This window comes from Triturus cristatus, chromosome 12 (genome assembly GCF_964204655.1).
Source record: "Triturus cristatus chromosome 12, aTriCri1.1, whole genome shotgun sequence".
Classification (NCBI taxonomy): domain Eukaryota; kingdom Metazoa; phylum Chordata; class Amphibia; order Caudata; family Salamandridae; genus Triturus; species Triturus cristatus.
In genome coordinates, this window is record NC_140595.1 from 31,938,429 (window position 1) to 31,961,858 (window position 23,430).

The window sequence follows — 23,430 nt, forward strand, 5'->3', positions numbered from 1 at the left end:
CCACAAAACGTCCTCCACCCCCTAAGGCATGCCACTCCCTCAAGAAAACATCCGTTCATGGTCATTTAGTGCATCCACCATGTTCTATGTCCCACGCATCCCGGACCTCAGGGGTCAATAGCATGGAGAGAGTGAAAGGGAGCACGCATATGTACCCTCCCTGGCCCCATATTATGTCCAAGTATACGTGGGATCGCTGATCTGATCTTAGTCACCCAGTACTTCGCCCCTCTCCCCCTCTGTGTCTTCTGCATCCTCAGGCGGGTGTTTCACCTTATCCACCAATGCCATCCAGCACACCATTTCAATCGATCTTTCATTCCCTGTGTGCGTAGCCATTCGTAGCCTGCAGGTCCCCTCACTCTCCGCTCATTTCACTAATTCCCTATTCCATCTCAGAAGGTTGGGGGTATTCTTTGACTTCCAATGAGTAGTAAGCCAGTACTAACCCCAAGTCTATAAATTTAGTAGTGACTTTTGTCTTGGCAGTGTGTGGGAACCAATGCAACAGACAACAACCAGGCGTCAATGCTACTTCTCTCTCCGTCACCGTGGCTAGCCCAGTCGTCACCCCTCTCCAGTATTCTCCCAGGTATGGGCACTTCCAAAACATATGTAAGGACCCTGCCCCCTCCAGATTACATCTTGGACAGGTGGACGATACCCCAAAGTACTCGTTGATTTTCCCGGGTCTGAGGTAGGCCCTGTGCAGTACATAGAAGTGAATTAACTGAAAATGCGCGTTCCTGGTGCCCTTCCAGGCCCGTTCAATTATCTCTCCCCAATGGCCTCCCCCATGTCTGTTTCCCATTTACCGCGTAAGTCTACTAACGGCTGTCGCAAGTCATGTGTGATCCGCCTATATAGACATGTAACTGCCTTAATAGTCCCCGCTGCCATCACCACATACTGACAGGCCAGGGAACGTCTTTGGCTCCACCAAACCCTCTCGCCAGTGCTTTCTAATGGCTGCCGTTAGTGCCGCATGGAAGAGAAAGTCCCCCCGTGAAAGATCGTGACGCTCCGACAGGTCATCGAAGGGGAGGAGGTTACCCTCTTCAAATAAGTCTCCTATAGTGATGACCCCTGCATCTTCCTATTGGCGCAGTTTGCTCCAGTCACCTCCATGAGGCAGTTCCTCACACATCCGCAGCGGAATTTCTGGCGCGTATGGGATCCGCACCGAGCCCTCCAAGCCAGGCGATTCCAACATTGTCTCGCCGTTCATAAGCCAGGGGGAATCGTTCTGTCACTCACTGGCAACCGCAGTAGGACCCGAGAGAGCTGGGCCAAGCTGGGGTCTCGTCCACCCAAATCATCCGTATCTCAGATTCGTCGATAGTAGGCCTCAAGGTCCGACAGAGCAAAACCCCCCTCCGCCCTGGACTGTTGCATAGTGAAAAGTGCTACTCTGCACCTCCCACTGCCCCATATAAACCCCGTGAGCAAGGAGGTGAGCTGGGCAAAGATCCTATGCGGGATCCAGATGGGGAGCGTCCCAAAGAGATAAAGCAGCCTGGGTAAGGTGACCATCTTCACAAGTGCGACCCTACCCGCCACAGACAGCGGGAGTGTCCCCCAGAATTCAAAGCAGCTCTTAACGCTGCGCACTGCACGCCCTATGTTACCCTCCAGGCTATCCACGGGGTCATGGCAGATCCGAGTTCCCAGGTACGGAAAACAATTGGACTCCCATGAAACCCCCTCCTTGCTCTGCGTTTCAACTCTTATAGAACTGGCAGGAAACAGACACAACTTGGACCAGTTGACACGAAGCCCCGCAATCCTCCCTAGCATGCTTAGTAAATCTTTAGTGCCCCGAAGCGCTTCACCCGAGTTGGCCAGGAACATAAGCAGGTAATCTGCATAAAGCACTATATGTTGCACCTGGTTGTCCACCAGCAACCCCTGATAGTGTCTACCCTTTCTGGCATGAACAGCCATGGGTTCCATTGCCAAGGCAAATAACAGGGGGGACAGCGGGCATCCCTGTCTCGTGCCCCTTCCCTCTGAACAGGTAGCTGAGATCAGTCCCCCCGTCCAGACCCTAGCTATGGAATTATTGTACAATTTCGCCAACCACTCCACAAATCGGTCCCCCAGACCGAACGCCCTCAGGACATTAAAAAGATACGGCCATTCCAGGAACTGCTCATTAATAGCACTCTTGAGTGTACACTGCATCACCACCGGGGTCCCTCAACTCCATTATCGACGTCCCTCTCCTCACTGGGTTGGCCAGCCATGCCAATAGTGCTCCCGACTTGTCTCAGTCAGTGTGTACCCGAGCAGTATAAGCCTTGTAGCCAAAGCATCTCAATCGTTCTATGTGTACTGTGCGAGCTTCAATGAGATCCTCCTGTTTGTCAGGTCGTTCCTGTCTCTCTTTCTCCACGTCTCTAAGATTATGCTCTGCACTTTGGACCTCCCGTAACAGTACCCTCCGCACTCCCACCACTTCCCCTATACAGCGTCCCCTGATCACCACCTTAAAGGCATCCCATTCCGTTAATGGGCTCGTCGCTGACCCAGCGTTGGCCCCAAAATAGTCCTCTATCACTGCGCTTATTGTGTCCCCTAACACCGGATCTTCCAATGTTTCCGGTCGCAGCCGCCAAGTTGGAATAGCGGTGCGACCGCTCAGCCAATCCAGCGAGATCAACAACGGGTCGTGGTCTGAAAATGTTCTAGCTAAGTATTTACTGTGGGCGATCCCTCCGTGGATGTCAGGTGAACAAAGAATGGAATCAAGGCGAACGTGTAAGTCAAGCATAGAAGAGAAATAAGAGTAGTCTCTATCCCCTGGGTGTGAAGCCCTCCAAGTGTCCATCAGTCCCCACTGATGCTGCCATGCTCGTCTCACCGCCGCTAGCCTGATCGCTATGGCATCCGCTAGAGGGGGGTGTGAGCGGTCCAGGTCAACATCTACAGTACAATTAAAATCCCCCCCCCAGTAATACAGACCCCGTGAGCAGGGTCGCCAGCTGCCCCGAGAGGCGCGCAAAAAATGCAGCCTGATCTGTGTTAGGGGCATATAGGCTGCCCAACACAATGTCCCTGCCGTTGAGGTGCCCCGCAACCACCACGTACCTCCCGTCTGGGTCAATCAGCTGTCTAGCGTTTTGGAAGGGGACGCCCGCTCGAACCCAAATTAAGGTGCCACTGGCAAAGGCCGAATAAGCTGTACAAAACACCTGCCTCCGCCATCTGCGCTGTAGAGCCTCCCCCTCTTGTTTCGTGAGGTGCGTCTCCTGCAGTAGTGCAATCTGCACCCCTCTCCGCACGAGGTAAGCAAGCGTGTATCTTATGGCGTCAGGACATAGTATGCATTCCCCTGACGTTCCAGGTCATACATTTAATACCTACGGTGGATCCCATGGTACTTTCTTCAGCGCTTCTCAATCTGAACCCCCCCAGCAGCATGCCTGACCCCGTGAAGAACCCCATCAACCCCTTGAACTCCCCAACTCCCACTCCCCAGGACAGGTACATTCGAACTAGCTCCCATCCAAACTAGTGCAACAATCAACTGTTCGCTAAATGTGGTAAGGCGTGTGCTGAGCCAGTAAGACCCAAAGCTCCCCCCAGCCACCCCCCCGCCCATACCAGACAGGGGAGCCCCCAGTTACTGTTCATGTCTGGTGCCATCTTCTTGACCCTCCTTGAGAATTGCATAATCAATAGTTGTAAGAAAGTGGCTCTGTATATACTGTTCCCAAATAGGTACAGAGTGCACTGAGTCCACAGTCCCCCAGAGGTTTGGCAGAGGCTAAAGTTAGATATAACCTTACTCTCTAAAGTGGTAGCTTGGTCGAGCAGTAAGGCAGTATCAGAGGACAGTGTAAAGCGTTTGTTGTACACACTCAGCAAATGGTCTCACACACTCAAGAACTGAACTCTAGGCCAATGGTTTTGTATAAAAATATATAGTTGTTTTATTTTAGAACCAACAATAGGTATCAAAATATACTTTCTCTGAATGAAATGCTTTAGATAAATGCTTTTACTAGGCAATAGACTTTTGAATACAGTAGCTACAGTTGTTGCAATGGGTAACACAATTTCAAACACAATATAACATTGAGCTCAATGGGAATTTCTAGTTAAATGCAATTGATTACTTTTTGGATTACTTTTCTTACCACAGGACTGGATCCTAGATTCAGTCCTGGGACATCTCCTGTAAACAGGTGAGTAAAAACGTTTTGGTTACAGTAGTGATTTTTAAGGAATACTATTGTATTTTAAAAGTTGACACTTAAAAACCCTATGGGAGGAAATTCACTTAGCAGGTAAGTGGGGTTATTGTTACTTTTTGTAACTCAGTGTTGGAATCTGGATCCAGCACTGGGACGGATGTACGATGTTACAACACGAGTTTTTACAACGCATATCGTTACATCGCGGTCGTTACAACGACTGCGATGTTACCACGCCATGCCTTTACAACGCAAGTCTTTACATCGACTTGCACTAGATGGCGTGCTAACATTAGAAAAGCGTAATTTACTATTCCAACTCCAGTCCACTTAACAGTAGGGAAGGTGTTTGGATAGTAAACTACACTAATGTTAGCACGCCATCTAGCGCAAGTCGATGTAAAGACTTGCGTTGTAATGGCATGGCGTGGTAACATGCAGTCGTTGTAACGATTCCGATGTAACTGCATCGCGGTGTACTAACCGCGATGTAAATGTTGTTCCCCCACTGGGACATCTCCTGTAAACAGTTGTGTTTTTGTTATACAGGCAATTTTTAACGAATATTTGTAAGTTTGCAAAATCGACAGAAGAATTTCTGGTGAAAACCAGTCAATGTTATCCTATGGAAGGAAAGGAATATGCTACTTACCAGTATGCATCTGTTCTTGGCATGTAGAGCTGCAGATCTACAAAATATGCATAGATCGCCATCTGCTGTTGGGCCTGGATGTTTGCACTTGCGTTTGTCTTGGAAAGTCTTTGGAAGTCACGAGGTAGGTGACTCCTCCTTTGGATCATAGTGCGCATGGGCATCGGCTCCATCCTCAGATTGTTTTTCGCCAGCAGGGAAATGATGGAGTTTTGTAAGAAACAGGAAAGATGCCCATGTATGCTGTATCTAAATAAGATAATACTGGAACAGATAAAGGTAGCCGGGAAGGCGGGTGGGCATGTGTAGATCTGCAGCTCTACATGCCAAGAACAGATGCATACTGGTAAGTAGCATATTCCGTTCGAGGCATATGAGCTGCAGATTACACACTATGCATAGATTGTATAGCAGTATCCCGTCCTAGCGGCGACCACCAGTATCTGTTGCAGTAGTTTGAAATAGTGTTTTGAGTACAGCTTGGCCTACACTAGCCTGTTGTTTAGTTTGCACATCTACACAATAGTGTTTTGTGAATGTGTGCGGTGTAGACCATGTAGCTGCTTTGCAGATATCGTCTAAGGGAATGTTCCCTAAAAATGCCATTGAAGCCCCTATCTTTTGTGCAGAGTGGGCTTTAGGAGGAACAGATAATGTACGTTTTGCTTTGTGGTAGCAAATTTGTATGCATTTGTCAATCCACCTAGCTATCCAAGATTTTGATATGGGGTTGCCCTTGTGTGGTGGTGAGAAAGACACGAATAGTTGTTTGGTCTTACGAAAAGGTTGTGTTCTCTTTATGTAGTATAGCAGTGCTCTTTTGACATCTAAGGTGTGAAGAGCTCTTTCTGTGACTGTTTGTGGCTGCGAGAAGAATACAGGCAGCTCCACAGATTGGTTGAGGTGGAAGGGAGAAATGACTTTAGGGAGGAATTTTGGATTAGTTCGGGGAACAACCTTATTATGATGCATCTGCAGGAAGGACTCCTCAATGGTTGGAGCTTGTAGTTCGCTAACTCTTCGTAGAGAAGTAATGGCTACTAGGAAAGCAGTTTTCCATGTCAAGAATTGTAGGTCACATTTATGTAGGGGTTCAAATGGAGGCCCCATTAGTCTTGTGAGAACGATGTTTAAATTCCACACAGGTGAAGGTGGTACTCTGGGGGAATGATTCTTTTGAGTCCCTCCATAAAGGCCTTTATGGCAGGTACTATGAAAAGTGATAGATGCTGTCTATTTTGTAGCTATGCTGCTATGGCAACAAGATGCAGTCTGATAGACGTGTAGGCTAAGTTGCATCTTTGGAGGTGTAGTAAGTAGCTTATGATGTGTTGGATAGACACATCTAGGGGATCAGTATTGTTGTTATGACAGTATATTACGAATCGTTTCCACTTGGCTGCATAGCATGCTCTAGTGGTAGGCCGTCTAGCTTCTTTAATGACGTACATACAGTCAGGAGGAAGGTTAAGGTAACCGAATTCTAGGATTTCAGGAGCCAGATCGCTAGGTTGAGCTGAGTTGGGTCTGGGTGTTGGATCTCTCCATGGTTCTGGGTTAAGAGACGTGGAGAGAGGTGTCATTTTTGGTGCGGAACTACGGAGAGTTCCAGCAATGTGGTGTACCATGGTTGTCTGGCCCAAGTTGGAGTAACTAGGATGAGAGTTAAGGAGTGTTGCTGTCGTTTGCGCGCCACTAGCGGGATGAGTGGGAGAGGCGGAAAAGCATATGTAAATCTGCCTGACCAATTCATCCATATTGCATTGCCTTTGGACAATGGGTGAGGATACCTGGCGGCGAAGCTTGGGCATTTGGCGTTTTGGTGGGTGGCGAAGAGGTCTTTCTGTGGTTGCCCTCACATTTGAAAAAACGGTTGAAGAACTTGCAGATGAAGTTCCCACTCATGTATTTATTTTGTTTGACGGCTCAACAGATCGGCTATTGTGTTTTCGACTCCTGGGACATGTTGGGCTAGGAGAAAAATGTTCTGAGGTATAGCCCACCTCCATATGCTCTGTGCCAGCTGAGAGAGCTGCAGAGAGTGTGTCCCGCCTTGTTTTTATATATAATACATTGCTGTCATGTTGTCCGTGCGGACTAAGACAGCTTCACCTGATATGTGTTTTTGAAATGCTTTTAAGGCTAGGAATATGGCTAGTAACTCCAGGTGGTTGATGTGGAGTAACTTTTGTTGAGGTGTTCACCTGCCCTGCATGGTGTGATGTAGTAGGTGAGCTCCCCAGCCGGATAGCGATGCGTCCGCCGTCATAACTATTTGAGGAATCGGCTCTAGGAACGGTCCCCTTTGGAAAGGTTTTTGGTGTTCCACCACTGCAGAGAGCGATGGGTACGACCGTCTACCAACACCAGATCTGTTAGCTGACCTTGAGTCTGGTTCCATTGGCGTGCTAAGCACTCTTGGAGAGGACGCATCTGGAGGCTTGCATGAGGCACTATGAATATGCAAGAGGCCATCATCCCTATGAGTTGCATGAACACTCGAGCTGGAAGAGAGTGTTGCGGTTGGAATTTGGGGAGAAGAGCTTGTATGCTTGCTATCCTGGCGGGACTGGGATAGGCTAGCGCCCTTGAGGTCTCTATTGTGGCACCGATGGAATTGTTGCATGTGGGACGGTTGCAGCTGGGGCTTGGCGTGGTTTATTGTGAACCCCAGGTCGTGAAGTTGTTGAATAGTGGCGTGAGTGTGTTGTACACACTGATTGTATGAGCTGGCTTTTATGAGCCAGTCGTCTAGATATGGGACGACGTGTATGTGCTGTCTTCTTAGGTGTGCTGCCACCACCGCTAGGCACTTGGTAAACAATCTTGGTGCTGTGGTGACTCCAAATGGGAGTACTTTGAATTGATAGTGCTGACCGTCCACTACGAATCTGAGATATTTTCTGTGAGCGTTGTGAATGGGAATGTGGAAATAGGCATCCTTGAGGTCTAGGGTAGCAGGGAAGTCGCCCTGTGAAAGCAGAGGAAGGAGCTGCTGAAGTGTGACCATGTGGAAATGGTCTGAGTGTATGTATAGGTTTAGGGGTCTGAGGTCTGGAATAGGCCTTAGAAAGCCGTCCTTTTTGGTATGAGAAAATAGAGGGAGTAAACTCCCTTGTTTTATTGGTGCAGGGGAAGTGGTTCTATTGCACTTTTTTGTAGGAGGGAGATTACCTCCTGCTTTAGCAGTAACAGATGTTCTTGTGACATTGGACGCTGTTTGGGTGGTATGTTTGGGGGGGTAGATGTTAGTTCGAGACAGTAGCCTGATTGAATTATCTGTTGCACCCACCTGTCTGAAGTGATGTTTACCCAGGCAGGGAGGAATTGGTGAAGTCTTTCTCTGACTGGAGTGGAATGGTCTGGGGGAAGTGGAGGGAAGTCATGGGGTGGGGGTGGAGGCAGAGCGGGAGTTGTTGTTTTTGCATCTGCCTTTGTTGTTGTTCCCCCTGTAACCACCTCTTTGGTAACCTCTAGTAAAGGTGGATTGGGTGGGAGCCTTGTAAGAAGTGGAGGGGCTATCAGAGGAGTAGCCTCTGTGGGTGCTTCTGAAGGATGAGCGCCGAAAGAACCGTCTGGGAGCTTGAGACTGCAAGGCTCCCATAGATTTGGCTGCGTCTGTATCCTTTTTCATTTTTTCAAGTGATACGTCCACATTAGGTGTTGCTCATCGAATGGCTGATTGAGTATGGAACTCTGGACTTCAGGTTTAAAACCTGAGCTGCGTAACCAGGCATGCCTACGCAGAAGGACACTGGTGTTTATTGCCCTTGAGGTGGTATCTGCCACATCTAGGCACAACGGATGGAGGTGTTAGTGATGGTTTTACCTTCCTGTATGAGTTCATTGGCCCTGTTTTTATACCTGTCAGCGAGGTGCTGCATTATGGACTCAAGCTCATCATAATGTGGCCTGTCATACCTGGCTAACAGCACTTGGGTATTGGCAATGCGTCATATGTTTGCTGCCTGTGACGACGTTCGTTTGCCAGAGGCGTCCAGGAGTTTAGATTCCTTATCTGGTGGTGGTGCGTCACCTGATGTTTGGGAATTGGCTCTCTTCCTTGCATTGGAGACTGCAAGGGAGTCTAGAGGTGCGGGCCTTTAATGTAGGCTGGATCAGTAGGGGTAGCCTTATACTTTTGTTCTATTCTCGGGTTGATGACTCGAGCCCTGACTGGGTCTTTAAAGACCTCTGGGGCATGCTTAATGACCCCTTTAAGCATGGGTAAAATTGAGGTGGACCTTTGTGTGGTGTCAAAAGTGTCTATGAGAAAATCTTCCTCCACGGGGACTGTATGAAGGGCAACCCCGTGGTACTGGGCAGCTCTGTGGAGGAGCTGGTTGAAGCCGATATTGTCCTCTGGAGGGGAAGGCCTGGAGGGATAGATGTCATCTTGTGGGGTGTCAGGGACGTCTGGGACACTATAATCATCCCAGGGGTCTGGGGAGCCAGTAGGGGTAGGGTCCCCTAGGGGTTGATTGTCCGCACCTCCCCCTGCATCATCTGAGGTGTTGTCGATCATCATCATCTACTGGAGTAGGTGACGGTGTAGGAGAGCGGTGTGGTGGGGGAGGAGGAGGAGGAGGAAGAGGAGAAGGAATCCTTAATGGAGAGATAGCAAAGTCTCTCTTTTTGGTGGTAGAGCCGGTGCAGGCGTATCTAGGGGTCTCTTCTTGATGCTAAGCATTAAGTGACCAGTCTTAGGATCCTTCACAAGAGTGTTTTGGGTAGGATCTGGGCGAAACAGTTATTTTGTGGGAGGCAGATCCTTCGGAGCCAACGGTTTGGGTGCCGTAGGCCTTTCCGGCGCAGACTCGGAATCGGTTCTGGGTTTGGAACCGTGCAGTTTTGCAGTGTCTTTCCCTGATGGAACCTGTTGTTTCTTCGGTTCCGAGGTCTTTTTCGGCTTCGAAGGATGGGAGTCGGGGCCCTTTGGTGGCAGTGTTTTGCTCGGCTCCGAGTGTGTTGTCGGTGTCGAGGAGCCGGTGGTAGTCTTGGACGCCGAGTGCTTAGATGTCGAAGCAGCGGTCGGCATGGCTGAGGAAGAGGACGATTTCTTTTTCGGTGCCGGTGTATGTTTTTCGGTACCGAGGGTATGCTGACTCGAGCCCGAGTCACCTGAAGGCTTAGTAGGCTTCTTTACCGGGCCCGAAGGCGGGGCATGGGAAGCAGTCTCTCGGTGTGCACCTGGGCCCGAAGGTGAAGGTCGGACGAAGCCTTTTTTGATAGTGTCGAGGGGGGGGTTGGGGTCGACATCTGTACTCACGGCCCTCTGAGCTGGAGTGATGTCTTCGACGTCGGAGTCATCTGCTTCGGAGTCGCTGATAAGGCCTTCTTCGACCCGCCCCTGCTCTGGCACATCGACGCCTTCTTGGAAGATGTCGTCGGGGATCGAATATGACGAGCGAGCCATTGTTCTTCTAGCTCGTCGGTCCCAGATCGTCTTCTTGGAGCGGAAGGAGGCGCAAGCTGGACAGTCTTTGGCCTCGTGCTCCGGTGAGAGGCAGACGTTGCACACCTCATGCAGGTCGGTGTTGGGAAACTTCGACCCACATCAAGGACACTTCTTGAATGGCGTCCTTTCCATGAACCAGAAGATGAGGCCCAGGTTGGCCCGAAGGCCTTCGTCGACGACCGGAATTGAAGACTTCGAAGTTGAGAGTCACGTGGATTGGGAAAACGCGATCGAAACAATACCGTCGAAAAGGGAAGGATTGTGCGTCGAAAGAGAAAACCGTTAACGGTTCCGAACTGGAGCGCGAGAAACACATCCAAGCCCGATGGCGGAAAAAAACAATCTTAGGATGGAGCCGATGCCCATGCGCACTATGATCAGAAGGAGGAGTCACCTACCTCGTGACTTCCAAAGACTTTCCAACACAAAAACAAGTGCAAACATCCGGGCCCAACACCAGATGGCGATCTATGCATAGTGTGTATTCTGCAGCTCATATGCCTCGAACATCAAGTTATAGGTAAGTACGGTTGTAAATACTTTTCAGGGTCAGTGCTGGGCACCAAAATCCAGCACTGGGATCTCTCCTGATAACAGGTGAGTAAATTTGTTTTCGTGATCCTGCAGATTTTAGATAAATATTTTAGAGTTTCAAAACTCGACACTTAAAAGAATTTCCAAGTGAAACCAGTCAATGTTACCCTATGGAAGAAAAGTGAGTTATCGGCTTTTGGGTAAGTACTCGACTGGCAGAGTTAAGTGTTCTGGGCATAGACTCAGGGGTCTCCCAGGGTCAGGTAAATATAGTTGTTACACCCTCAGCGGCACAGGGGCAGCCGGGTGCAGAGTGAGTTAGGCCCAATGTTATCCTATGGGAGGCAGGGGGCCTTTGGTTGGTGGCTGCTGGCTAGCATGCCACGCGGCTGTGGGAGCTGGGCTCCTGGTCACTTGCTCAGGGCAAATGGGGAAGTAGATTAGAGTAGAAGTTGCAGCTGGGTGCAGGGTGCTTTTGAGCCATCGGGCGCTCAATGGATTTCAATGGAGAAGCTCAAGAACGAACAAAGGCTGCAAGCTCAGGGCCGAAGATTCTTCAGGTGCGACCACCACTTCGAGAGGTAAGTTGGGTAGTTGGAGGATAGGTAGGCACCCAGGAGTTAGGCCCAGGGGGCTGCAGGGCACCGGGTGCAGGGGTGCCTTTTGGTGTCGGGAAATCTTACCCTCTGCTGGTCGCAGTTGGAGGGGTCCCTTGTTCTGAGGCTGCAGGCGTCGTCAGGAGCATCAAGTTGGGTCCTTGGGTGCTGGATTCGGGGTCACAGTCGCCGGGGGAACGTCCTTGTGGTCTTTGTTCACTCCAGCACAGGCCAGACTTGGCGGGTGCAGAGTGTGCAGGGTTCGCGGTTCCTGGCTGATGCCAGGTGTCAGTTACTTGCTTTGAGCAGTACCACTGCTCGTGGGAGTCCCAGGTAGTTAGAGTCACAAGGCAGTCAGGTCCTCCGGGGTTTTTGAGGTTGCTGACCACTGAAGATGCTGGGGTTTAGCAGGAGCAGGTTCAAGGGTCGACAGGCCGGTAGGGCTGGGGCCAAATCAGTTGGTGTCTTCCTCTTGTTAGCAGCTGCACGGCAGGTCTTCTTGGTCCTTCATCTTCTTTCTTGTTTTGGAATCTGGATCTGAGGAAGGAAAGTTCAGGGTGCCCCTAAATACTGCATTTAGGGGCGTTACAGGTAGGTAAAGGGCAGGGACCAATGGGTCCCTTGCCTGAGGTGGGTACACCCCCTATCCTGCCACTCTCCTGTGGGAGGGGGTCAGTAGCCTAATCCTGATTGGGCAGGGCTCTCCATCTTCAAGATGGCGAGAGCCCGGGGGTGTGCTTCACCTCGCATCCCCCACCTGAGGGGTGGGGTTGGCAGAGGCTGGCACACCCCCTTTCCTCACTTAGCTTTTCCCGCCGATCTTCCCGCCAGAGAGGGAGTCAGAACCGGTGGGGGCCAGTTGCTGAGTACAGCAAGTGGCCTGGAGAAGCTCACAAAGGCGGCATGCATGCCTTTGAAGCTTCCCCTGCCCATCCTGGGGGAGGAGACCTAGCACCTCGCCCAGAATGTGCATTGTTGCAGGCCCAGGAGAGCGGATGGCTCTCTACCCAGGGGTCTGCTGTGTGGCAGCCTAGGCAGCCCCTCACACAAGACGTGGATTGTACGTTAGGTTCAGGGGGCAACTCTAAGTTGCTCTCTTTCGTGCAGCTGACAGTAAATCCCACACTGGCATCAGTGTGGGTTTACTGTGCTGAGAAGTTTGATACCAAACTTCTCAGTCTTCAGTGTAGCCATCATGGTGCTGTGGAGTTCATGTTGACGACCTCCCAGCATCATATACTCTTAATGGCAGCACTGCACTTACAGTGCCCAGGAATGGACCTGGGTAATGTAGGGGCACAGGACTCATGCACCTGTGCCCACACCACTGGCACAGGGCACCCAGCTAGAGGGGTGACTGCGGTATGCCAGGGCAGTGTGTGTTGTGAGCCTGGCGCACAGGGATGTGTGCCATGTCGACTCTTTGTTTTGTTCTGTGTGTGTCAGGGTACAGGGCCTCTAAGGGTGGCACAATAAGTGCTGCTGCCCTTAGGGGACTTCTCTGGTCACAAGGCCCTGGGTACCTAGGGTACCATTTACCAGGGGCTGACATGTGACCAGAGATGCCAATTGGGTTTTGGCTGTTAGGCAGTTTTTAGGGAAGGATCACAGGCCCTGGGCACCTGATTGGCAAGAGCCCAGGGCACACCAAGGAAAAGTGCATCAGTTATCAGGCAAAACGTGGGGGGGTTACTGCAACAGAAACCCACTTCCTTACAATAGTCAGTCCCTGGCGCCAACTGAGCCCTCTATCACCCAACTTCATGCTCCCATCTTACATGAGTAGGTCCGCCATCTGGGGTGTAATCTTGGTAAGATCAATCTCAGTGTCCCCAGCCGTGCTGCTGGTAGAAGAAGTCTCGAAGCTGCCAGGGCTAGCAGCAGCGGAGATCGGCCTGCCCCCACCGCGGCTAATCTCTGCAACCGCCCGCACAGCCCTGTCCCTCTCGAATTGAGTATCCGGCGGCGTTGTGGGCTTCTGTGTCCCCAAGCGTGCAGGCGATCTGCGATCCACAGTACTCGATGGAGAAGCAGGTTGTGTTCTTGGTTTGCGTACCTCTAGCCATTGCCATGCGTCCTGCAGGGTGGTGAAGAAGTGAGTGGTGGGTCCGTCCACCACTCTGAGGCGTGCTGGGAACAACATGGTGTATGGTAGCTGTAGCTGTCGGAGTTTCCACTTAAGCGCGAGGAGGAAGCTCGTTGTTCCTGCACTTCCCTGGTGAAGTCCGGGAAGATCATCACCCTGGCATTCGCAATGTGGAGATTCTGCTCCCCCCGCGCTTGCTGTAGGATGTGGTTCCTGTTGCGGTAGTGGAGCAAGCGCACAACCATCGGTGGTCTGGCAGGGACTCTGTGTGCGCGCTCAAGGGTGAAGAAGGAGGAGAGACCCTCCGGGGCCACTGCAGTCCGGAGCCAGCTCTCCATATACTGAACGGTGTCTTCTCCCTCCTGCTGTTCCGGAATCCCCACTATGCGCAGGTTATTCCTGCGAGAGCGCCCTTCACTGTCCTCCGCTCTCACCTCTAAGATCCTGACCTTGTCCTTTACCAGTTTTAGTGAGCGCTGCAAGGTGGAGAGCGCATCCGGTACCTCCTCTAGAGTCTTCTCCGTGGCTTTCACTCGCTCCTTGATCTTGCGGTGATCGTCCTTCAACAGGTTGAGATCTACCCCTATGGTATCCATTTTGGTCTGCAAGGCTTCCCTTGAGGAGGTGATTGCTTGCATTATGTCCACCAGTGTCGGGTCCTCTGCTGCCTCGTTTCTTCGATTGTCTACCCTTTCCTCCTCATCGTCAGTTACGTGCTCAGTTGGCTCAACATGTAAGGCTGCGAAGCCCTTCCGGCGAGACACTCGGCCCATTTTGATCAATTGTGCTGGGTCGCGCTAATCCTCCAGTTAGGGAGCACAGGGAAGTCCAGTGCGGGCAGTGAACCCTGGGAGCATCAGGGGATGCACCCCGGCGCAGTAATCTGTAGGCAGCACGTAATCTTTAGGTCTTCCAGCGCATCTCAGCCACACTACCAGTGTCCTTGTGTCTTTCAGGTGATTCTATAATGGCTGGCGAAGGGCCGACTTCACGTGTCCAGAAACTCGAAGTCACCAGAGAGGTCAGTGTGCTCTCCCGCACCTCTCACCCAGCGCAGTGGGGAATTGTATAGTTCTGGACTACCTCGTGTCCCCCGATCCAGCCCCCGGCGGCTACCAGAAGGGTCCCCTGCGCACCCACAGCTCCCAGTCACTCACAGCCAGGAAGGGCATGTCGAAGCTCCCACATGTGCAGTATGGGCCCTATAACACAACTGGAGAACGTCTCTGCGAGCCGCTAATCTAGCACCACATTGAGCTTCGGCAACACTTCCCCCGGATTCAGTGGGCCTCCACCACCGCCTCTCTCTCACCACAGGAGGCCTCCAGTCCGCTCTCACAGTGCCCCGATTCCAGCCTACTCTCAATGCACGTCGTGGCCCTGGACAGTAGTCTACCACTGTGGTTGCAAGCAGGGGGGTTCCGCCGCCGGGCTCCTCGCTCTCCACTTAGTGAGCCGTTGCACTTTGGACATCAAGCCTCAGTGCTATCAGTGGGCGCCGCCATTTTGTGTGCAGAGCGCTGTGTCCGACCCAGCAGGGCGCTCCCGGTTTCAGGCAGCCCCGGTGCCCCGCACTCAACAGCTGCACTCACAGCCGCCGCTCCTCCCAGCTGCCGGAGGGCCAGATCTCTCAGTGAGTGCCGGGTTTCTACGCGAACGCCTGGCAGGTCCCTTGTCCGCAGCTCCCGGCCGCCATCTTAGTGTTGCGGCACTCAGATTTGATCGCTGTTACGGCAGCGCCAAGCATCCACTGCTACCCAGCATAGGCAGCAGGGTCTCCGTTACCAGAATTTCGGTAAGGGGCCCCTTCAAGTCAGCAGGATTATTGCAGGCAGGGAAGCTGCATGGACAGAGCTCCGGAGTCCGCTTCCCCTTACATCGGTGCCAAGTCACGTCCGTCCCCCCCGCACTGCATCATGATGGTTAGCTATACAAATTGTTGCAGTAGTTGGCATATTTGGTTAGTACTTCATCTGCTGTCTGTATCTCGGAGCCTTCCTGCTGACAAATCTCAATAATGTCAGTATTTTCACAGGTTATGGCCACTATGATTCTCTAGTAATGCCATCTGGTCTCTTCAGTTCCCTTGCTACCTTTCAGCACTTTATCGACAACCTCTTCTGAGATCTGCTAAACTCTATTGTAATATATTTGAACGATATCTTAATCTTCTGCCGGATAAAAGAAGAACACCAACCACATGTCAGAGGAGTGTTGCAGAGACTAAGAGACCAATCCATGTATGCTAATAGAGAAATATGCTTATCTGAGGCCACTGCTATTACATTTCTAGACTTTCATTTCAATGATCAGAAACTACAAATGGAATCCAATAAGAGTACAGCTAACAAGAATGGACAGTTCTTTGAACTACAGAGATTTCTTGGTTTTGCTAACCTGTAGCTACAGTTCAGTCAAGATTTCTCAAAGTTCAGTCTAGATTTCTTAAACAAGGACTTCCCACGTACTCAATTAACCAAGAAAGGAGTTTTGTTTGCATTTAGTTCAGAAGAGGAAAAAGGAATTAAAGGAAGTTTCACACCTGCTCCAATATTAAGACATCCAGACACTCATTTACTTTCATTTTGGAAACTGACATCTCGGTTTATGCTATTAGGGCTATTCTATCACAATGCCATCCAACCACCACAGCCCAGCATCCTGTAGGTTTTTACTTCTATACTTCAAATGAGAGTAAGTAGACAATTTATGATACAGTGTTACTCTCCAGAAATGAAGCTGTCCGATTCCGGCTACATTATCTGGTGGGGGCAGAATATTGCCTGTTACAGTCTGGACAGACCATAAGAACTGGGTTTTCTCAAAGCAATGCTATTCTCCAATCTTCGACGTGCACAGCTGTCCCTTTTCTTTTTTAGTTCCAATATAAGACCACCTACTAACCTGAAAATTGTCACAACAAGGCAGATAGACTTATTCCTCACAGTGCTCAAGGAGCAACACACTGCTCTCCACCAACAAGAATGGATATGGAAAGACCTTTTAGATAGGAAAACACTTTGCCATGGCATTCAAGTTGTTTGTATATACCTGAAAACAACTTTCAGTAATGTCTTTTATACTATGTCTTGACACACCAGTAGCAGGGCATGCAGGACATAGAAAGACCACAAAGGTCCTTAAACAACATTTTTGGTGTGAAAAGATGGATTAGGGTGTAAAGATGTACATCAATCTTTGTATCACGTGTGTTAGAGCAAAATCAACCCACACCCATAGTTAACCCAGGCTTTCCTAAAGGACATAGTTTGTCTTCTTACACTTTCTGCAGTTATCATCACTGATAGAGGTTCCAGCTTCTCTATTCTGGAGAGAATGGAAAGGTGCAATGACATGAACGTGTGCATGTAAACGTATGCATCATGATACCCCTGGTGTCCGTGTCATTCTGTACGCGCGTGCATGTGTGATGAAGTATTACATCCAGAGGACTTCTTGATAATGAAGTGCCTCCATTCAACATGCAGACAGCTCACCAAATCAGCTGAAACAAAATACTATACCAGTACCATCAATGAAACCACCAAGAGAAGCTGAACGCTGTTCAAGACAATCAAGAACTGCATCAACTCATTGCCGGACCCACCTAATCCCCACTCCACAAAGAAGCATAATGCTATCAACCTCATCTTCTGTGAAAAAATACAAAAGATCTAAGAGCACATTCATGATACCAAGCCTGTTTCAATTCTTACACCCATCCTATCTCGTAGAATACTGCAATGGTCAGCTCTGTCTCTCCCAGATTTCGCTGACATACTCAACTTTCTCAAACCCAGTTTTTATGAAGATAATGGTTTACCAATGCCCTTCATCAAAATTCTATCTGGAGATACTCTTTTAATCCTACTTAACACTGTCAATGCTTCCCTCACTCAGGAAGTCTTCCCAGAAGGTCTCACGATGGCCAGATCTTCCCACTACTAAAGAAACCTAAACTAGTACCTGATGACTTCTCCGACTACTAGCCCATCACTCACAATCAAGATCATTGAAAAAGTGGTGCATGTTCAACTCCAAGACCACATCAATGCTAAATGTTTCCTGCAGGACTACCAGTCTGGCTTCAGTTCATGGTGCAGCACGGGAGCTGCTACCTTACACATCGTAAACTATCCCCTTTTCATCGCAGTTGGATGATGGCCCCCACCTCCTGATATTGCTGGACTTCTCACCCTCATACCCACCCTAGAGTCTCAAATGGGAATTACAGGCAATGTCTGTCACTGATTTCCTTCCTACCTTTCCAACCGACACACTAGTTTGTTCACATGCGCCTATCCAGGTCACAAATGATCCCTACTACCTGTGGAGCCCCCCAGGGCTCCATACTGTATTATGTGATCTTCAACCTATACATGGAGCCTCTTTGTGCTCTGCTCAGATGTAGCATAAAGATTAACCAAAAGCCAATGATACACAACTCTACCCTGAAAGTCTCCTCTGTTTTAGATATCCAGTGCCGCAAACACTGCTTCCACATCATCCAGATCTGGATGTCCAGCGTCTACGTGAACCTCAACCTAGCTAAAGCAGACTTTCGGTTATTTGCCAAGAACAATAAACAAGATACAGAATAGACCTGGTTCAATAACTTAAACCTTGACGTCTTTGAGCCTCAACTTTCACCGAATGTTAAGTCACTTGGATTCACACTGGACACCAACCTTACCCTCAAGGAACACATTGCCAAAAAACATAAAGATGGCCTGGTCCCAGCTCTCTCTTCAAAAGAAAAGCAAACCATTTCTTCCAGAAAATGATTTCAGAACTGCTATTCAAACCCTCGTATGATCGGTTCTGGATGCTGGTTATGTCCTTTGCCATTTTCTTAAAGACACCAAACTGGTGCTCCTTAGGGGCATCCTATATGATGTAGCACACCTCATCCAGGGCCCAAAGAAATATGATCACATCAGTCCCACCATGATGGAATTACATTGACTCCCCTCACCAGCCCACACTATCTTCAAAACCAGCTGCATCATTTACAAAGCTGTCAGGACCAGCATCCCCGCTTATTTTCAGACAAGCTCACCATCTCAGGTGGATCTTGGCATACCTACAGCCAGGACACCACCAGACGGCAGCATAAGAAGTGTAGAAAAGAAAAGTCAGTACAGCAGGCCTTTTCCATCTATGCACCCAGGATCTGCACCCAGGATCTGAAACAACATCCCTGTAACCATCATTAACCGTCCCAACACTGTTCCAATTTAAAAAAAGAGTGGAAGACTCACCTCTTTAAAGAACACTACATCACAATGCATTAACGATCCTCAACCTAGCTACATCTCCTTTTACTTGTTGCCTTTTTGCTTGTCTTTGACCATGTGCAGTGCTCCACTTCATTGTGGCTAGATTTGCGCTATAAAAATACCATGTGCGTACGTACATATGATTGTGCATGCATGCATTATGACTTGGCTATTATGCATTTTTTATGAGAATAAAATTCACAACTAAAGCACAAACATAATGTTCAACCAAATTATATTTTTACTCACCACAATGTAAGCTTCAATCTGTAAGAAAAGACATAAGAAACAAAATAACCTTTAACTGTGTATCCAATCATCCACAACAACGTTTATATGTTTGCTTCTTTATCTTCTGAGCAGAAGCAGGAACAAAACTGGTTTCAAGGGAAACAATGAGAATTCTGTAATTAAAAAGCCAGGCTTTAACAGGGTATATGCCTGATTGAGAGGAGGTGGTAATGGCAAATCCAAAAGAAGCACCCAATTCAGTGTGCCCTAGGAGGTGGGCAAGCTGATACCTGCAACACTTCTGGCTCTGCCATGGGCACCGTCAAAGGTCTAGCGATAACTCCGCCAGGCAAGATGACGAATAACTGTCCAACCTATGGTAGCTAATCAATTAATGTAACTGGAGGAGTTAGCTGCATGAAACATCACCAAGGAAATGTTGATGGACCTCCAGGAAACCTAAGTATAATGTATCTAACGTTTTATGCTTGGATATACCCAACATGGCCTTTTATCGAGACTACTGTGTGGACAATGGTGGTGTACTCTAGGGGTACATTACTAGTGCCAACATAGGAGGGAATACTGCAGGTTGTTATTTACCAGTGCTTTCAGTGGTGCATATCCCATGCATTGATACCTTCTACTGTGTCCACTTAAACTCTCAAAAAAATAATCCTCAGGAAGGCACTCAATTTATTCTTTTTTCTCAGTATCAGAGAACAATGCACCTTTCAAAACAATACCTTGTCTCTTATGGTCAATATTCTTGTTTGATTAATCTACAATGATATATCCAAACATGTCTAACACATATCTGTATAGCAAATGTGTTTTTTAACTAAAGGTCGATTCTTCAAAGCAAAAAAGAAATATTTTCTAACTACTCTTTTTTGATTCATTAATCAAAATGAATATCATGGTCTATCACATTGCTGATGTAGGATAACAATACCATGCCGTCACATAAATCATATACATCATGTTCATTTAAACCGTATATCAGTGTTAATCTATTTTAGGAAAATCAAGAGCTATGTACCAAGGATTTAAGTGGTTTGTGGGAAAAGTAATGGTTTTACCATGTATTATAAGGGATAAAGTACCCCCGGCCGTACATGATAAGGATATTGTAAGTCTCCTTGGAGTTCCAAAATGTTATAAAGAAATCGGCTTTTGCCATATTCCTCTTTTGGTCATAGAAGTCCAGTATATCTTTATAATGTACGGCAGTATAAACGGCAGTCTCCAATTTCTTTATAATTGGTGACTTGTGATGCAACTAGTCACAGATTACAAAGAAAAGAGGTCAGAACTTGACTATTATAAGTTATTACAGTCGAGCTCTGAGGTCACATGGCCTGCTGCCAGAACCAGCAGCGGAGGTGAAAACCAGGTCAGGTCATGGAGCATATTTGAAGCAGCTGTTTAAAGCAACAAGACAGAATGTTGCTTTTCTTTCTTCTGCTCTATTTTTCTAGCTTACAATGACAAGCAGAAAGAACATGTTTATTTTCTGCACTCCTTAAGATAGTTAGCGAAAAGTTTCTACATGTTTCTACATATTCCAAGCTACTACAGCTTATTTTTTAAATATTTACAAAAACAACTGACTTGAATTGAACTGTTTCTAATATCTGTTTGCAACAAATATCGAACAGGTTTTTGATGTGTTTAATTTTGCACTAGAGGTTTTATTTTTATTCTTTGTGTTTGCAAACATGCTGTCTCTTTCATATAAAAGTGTTACGTACAAGGCTTTAAGTGGCTTGCAGGAAAGGTGATGGTGTGACCATGTTTTATACGGGATAAAGTACACCTTGGTGTACATTATAAGGATATTGCAAATCACCTCAGAGTTCCATAACCTTATGAAGGAACTTGGCCTTTGGCCACATTTCTCTATATGATTATGGAACTCCTTGTTGACTTGCAATATCCTTATAATGTGCAGCAGAGGGTACTTTAGTCCTTATATAAAATACTATTATAAGTTTGATCCTTTAGAAACGTATATAACTTATTCAAGTACAAATTGAAATCTCTTTAATGAGATTAAACAAAGTTAATCTGCTGCACAGCATGCCTGATACCTGAGAAAAAGTAATCACTTATGTTGCTTATTTATAAAATATAACATGCAGCAGATACCTTAGATACCTAACCATTGTTAGCTGTGCCTTCAGTATAAACAGAATTTCTTTTTTCCAAACCCCATAATATTTTTACTGTATTTATTACACAGGAGTAAGTAACACTAACCACTATCTGCAAAAAATATCTTACATTTCTAATATAGTAAAAGAAACATTATCTGATTTTCTTTTCTTGAGTCTCAAAATGTCCTTACCTGGTTTAATAAGAAAAGAAAAGTAAACTAAATGCCAACTCATGGCTGTATAATATAGCTTCCATTTCTATTAAGGCAACAGATGTCAACATCTTTGATCTAATGCCATATTTTAGAACTACTTCTCTATATTTATCTCATCCCTGGTAGTTTCTGAGTGAATAAAGTTTAAGGAAAGGAAGATCGTTAAACATCAGACTGAATAAAGTGAAATATTCTTATCAGTGTGTGAAGAGATACCTGAAAAATATATTAATTATTATCGCATTAATGTTGCTCTCTTTTAAAATATGCTAACCATCTCAAAATGTAATAGACTGCAACTAACGTGTGCTCTGGAAACAATGATTGAAAATGCAAAACTCTAGACTCAATTTTAAATCATATTACATATTTGTATTTGATCAATTTGAAATTTGAACATGATTTTCCGGTAATAAATTAACATTGGTATACGGTTTAAAAAATCATGTTTTTATATGACTTGTGTGGTGGCATAATATTGGTAGTGTCTATCAATAATCTGTAGTATGAAATATATTTTTGACTTTCAGATAAAAAGTACTATCACAAAATATCTCTTATGATTTACAAATCTGGCAATTAATGAATGTTCATTTTATTTTTTAGCCAAATAGAAGCCAGTTTTAGTTGTGAAACACATGTTCGTGATAGAGATTTTCTATCTAGACAGTGTATACAATATTGGCAAAGAAAAACAAAGTTAGAGGATACGTAATTTAACAAAGCATGAAATGTTGGAAATCATCACACTGAATGACATCTGTACATGTATAGACTGTATCCAGAATAAAAGGGGTGCCACATTTATTTATGTTTATGTTAGAACATAATTTACCTTCTCATTGATAGGCTGAAGATCAGGTGTGACCATGAATATGTTTACCAGCACTGCAAAAAAGACAACATAACGTAAGCTTCAAAGGTTTTAGTTGCTGATAACTGATATCTTTTTATAAAAGGGATGTGTGTTGAGACCACCAAAGTCTTTACAGAGATAAAAGTACAATTGTATAAAAGTAATATCAATTAATTGCATGATCTTACAATCCTTAAACATTTAAAAGAGCCAAAGTCATTAATCAGTATACTATGCAGTTTAATGCTTATATCTGGATTGTGTGCCTTTAGTCCAAGTGGCATAGGGACAGTCAAGGGATTAAGATTAGAAAGAATTAAGCCATGACAGATATGGAATACATAAATGCAGACAACTGACAGTGGTGAGAATCACAAGCCCCAGCTTAACTTGGCATTGTCCTGCCACCGAAGGCTCTGCTTATCCAGCTGCTCTGTCTCAGCTTTCACACAATTACCATGCTTCCTTTTTGTGGTGAGTTTTAAATAAACAGACACAGAAACAGTACTCTAGATCTATGTCTAATATAAGTGCTGTGTTTGTGGACCCTAGTCTGGTGAACGGACTAATGTGTGCAGTGTTCAAACAATATTAAATAAAATTCACAGTACAAGTTACCATTTCAAAGATTCATTTGCTTGAATTAAAAGCAGTGTAATGTTTAACATAGCCTAAGGCTTTAGACATTGTAACTTTAATTCCATACTCACTTAATTAAAAGAAAGACAAACTTCAAACGTCAACGGGTTAGATAAGAGTTGAGCCTGCACCATTCCTTTCAGGGGTCACTATATCTCAGTTTTCTACCCCATGTGTTACACAAAGGGCTTCCCTCTGAGCTCTGCTCACTTGCTCAGGTAAGTGTACTATTTTGACCATATTTCCTTAGAACTAGGGCAACATTAAGCCAGCATTTGGTTGCTTCAACAGTGTGGACAGACTGTGTCTTAACTCTCAAAAAAGGCCTGTTTTGGCTTTGTGTATCCTGTGGGAAGTCTTAATTCTGTAGAACCTTATAAAGGCTGAAACACTATAGATAAAGACGTCAGTAATTGGCTCACTGAACTCCGGAGATGAAAACAACAGTAACCTTGTTGACAATGACCCCACTGTGTAGAACAACCCAGTCAACAACAACTCCATCAATGATTATGATAATTGTAGG

General features: G+C 47.0%; 1 protein-coding gene across 2 annotated transcripts in view; it reads right to left on the reverse strand.

Annotated features, from left to right (window-relative positions):
* CPAMD8 (C3 and PZP like alpha-2-macroglobulin domain containing 8) overlaps nucleotides 1-23,430 on the reverse strand; it is a 1,045,838-nt gene that overhangs the window by 924,291 nt on the left and 98,117 nt on the right. For both annotated transcript variants that reach the window (XM_085640012.1, XM_085640011.1), the window contains exons 5-6: nucleotides 22,245-22,297; nucleotides 19,054-19,071 (exon numbers count right to left, since the gene is read on the reverse strand). In XM_085640012.1, coding sequence (XP_085496138.1) covers nucleotides 19,054-19,071; nucleotides 22,245-22,297 — 71 coding nt within the window. The remainder of the gene's footprint in view (nucleotides 1-19,053; nucleotides 19,072-22,244; nucleotides 22,298-23,430) is intronic.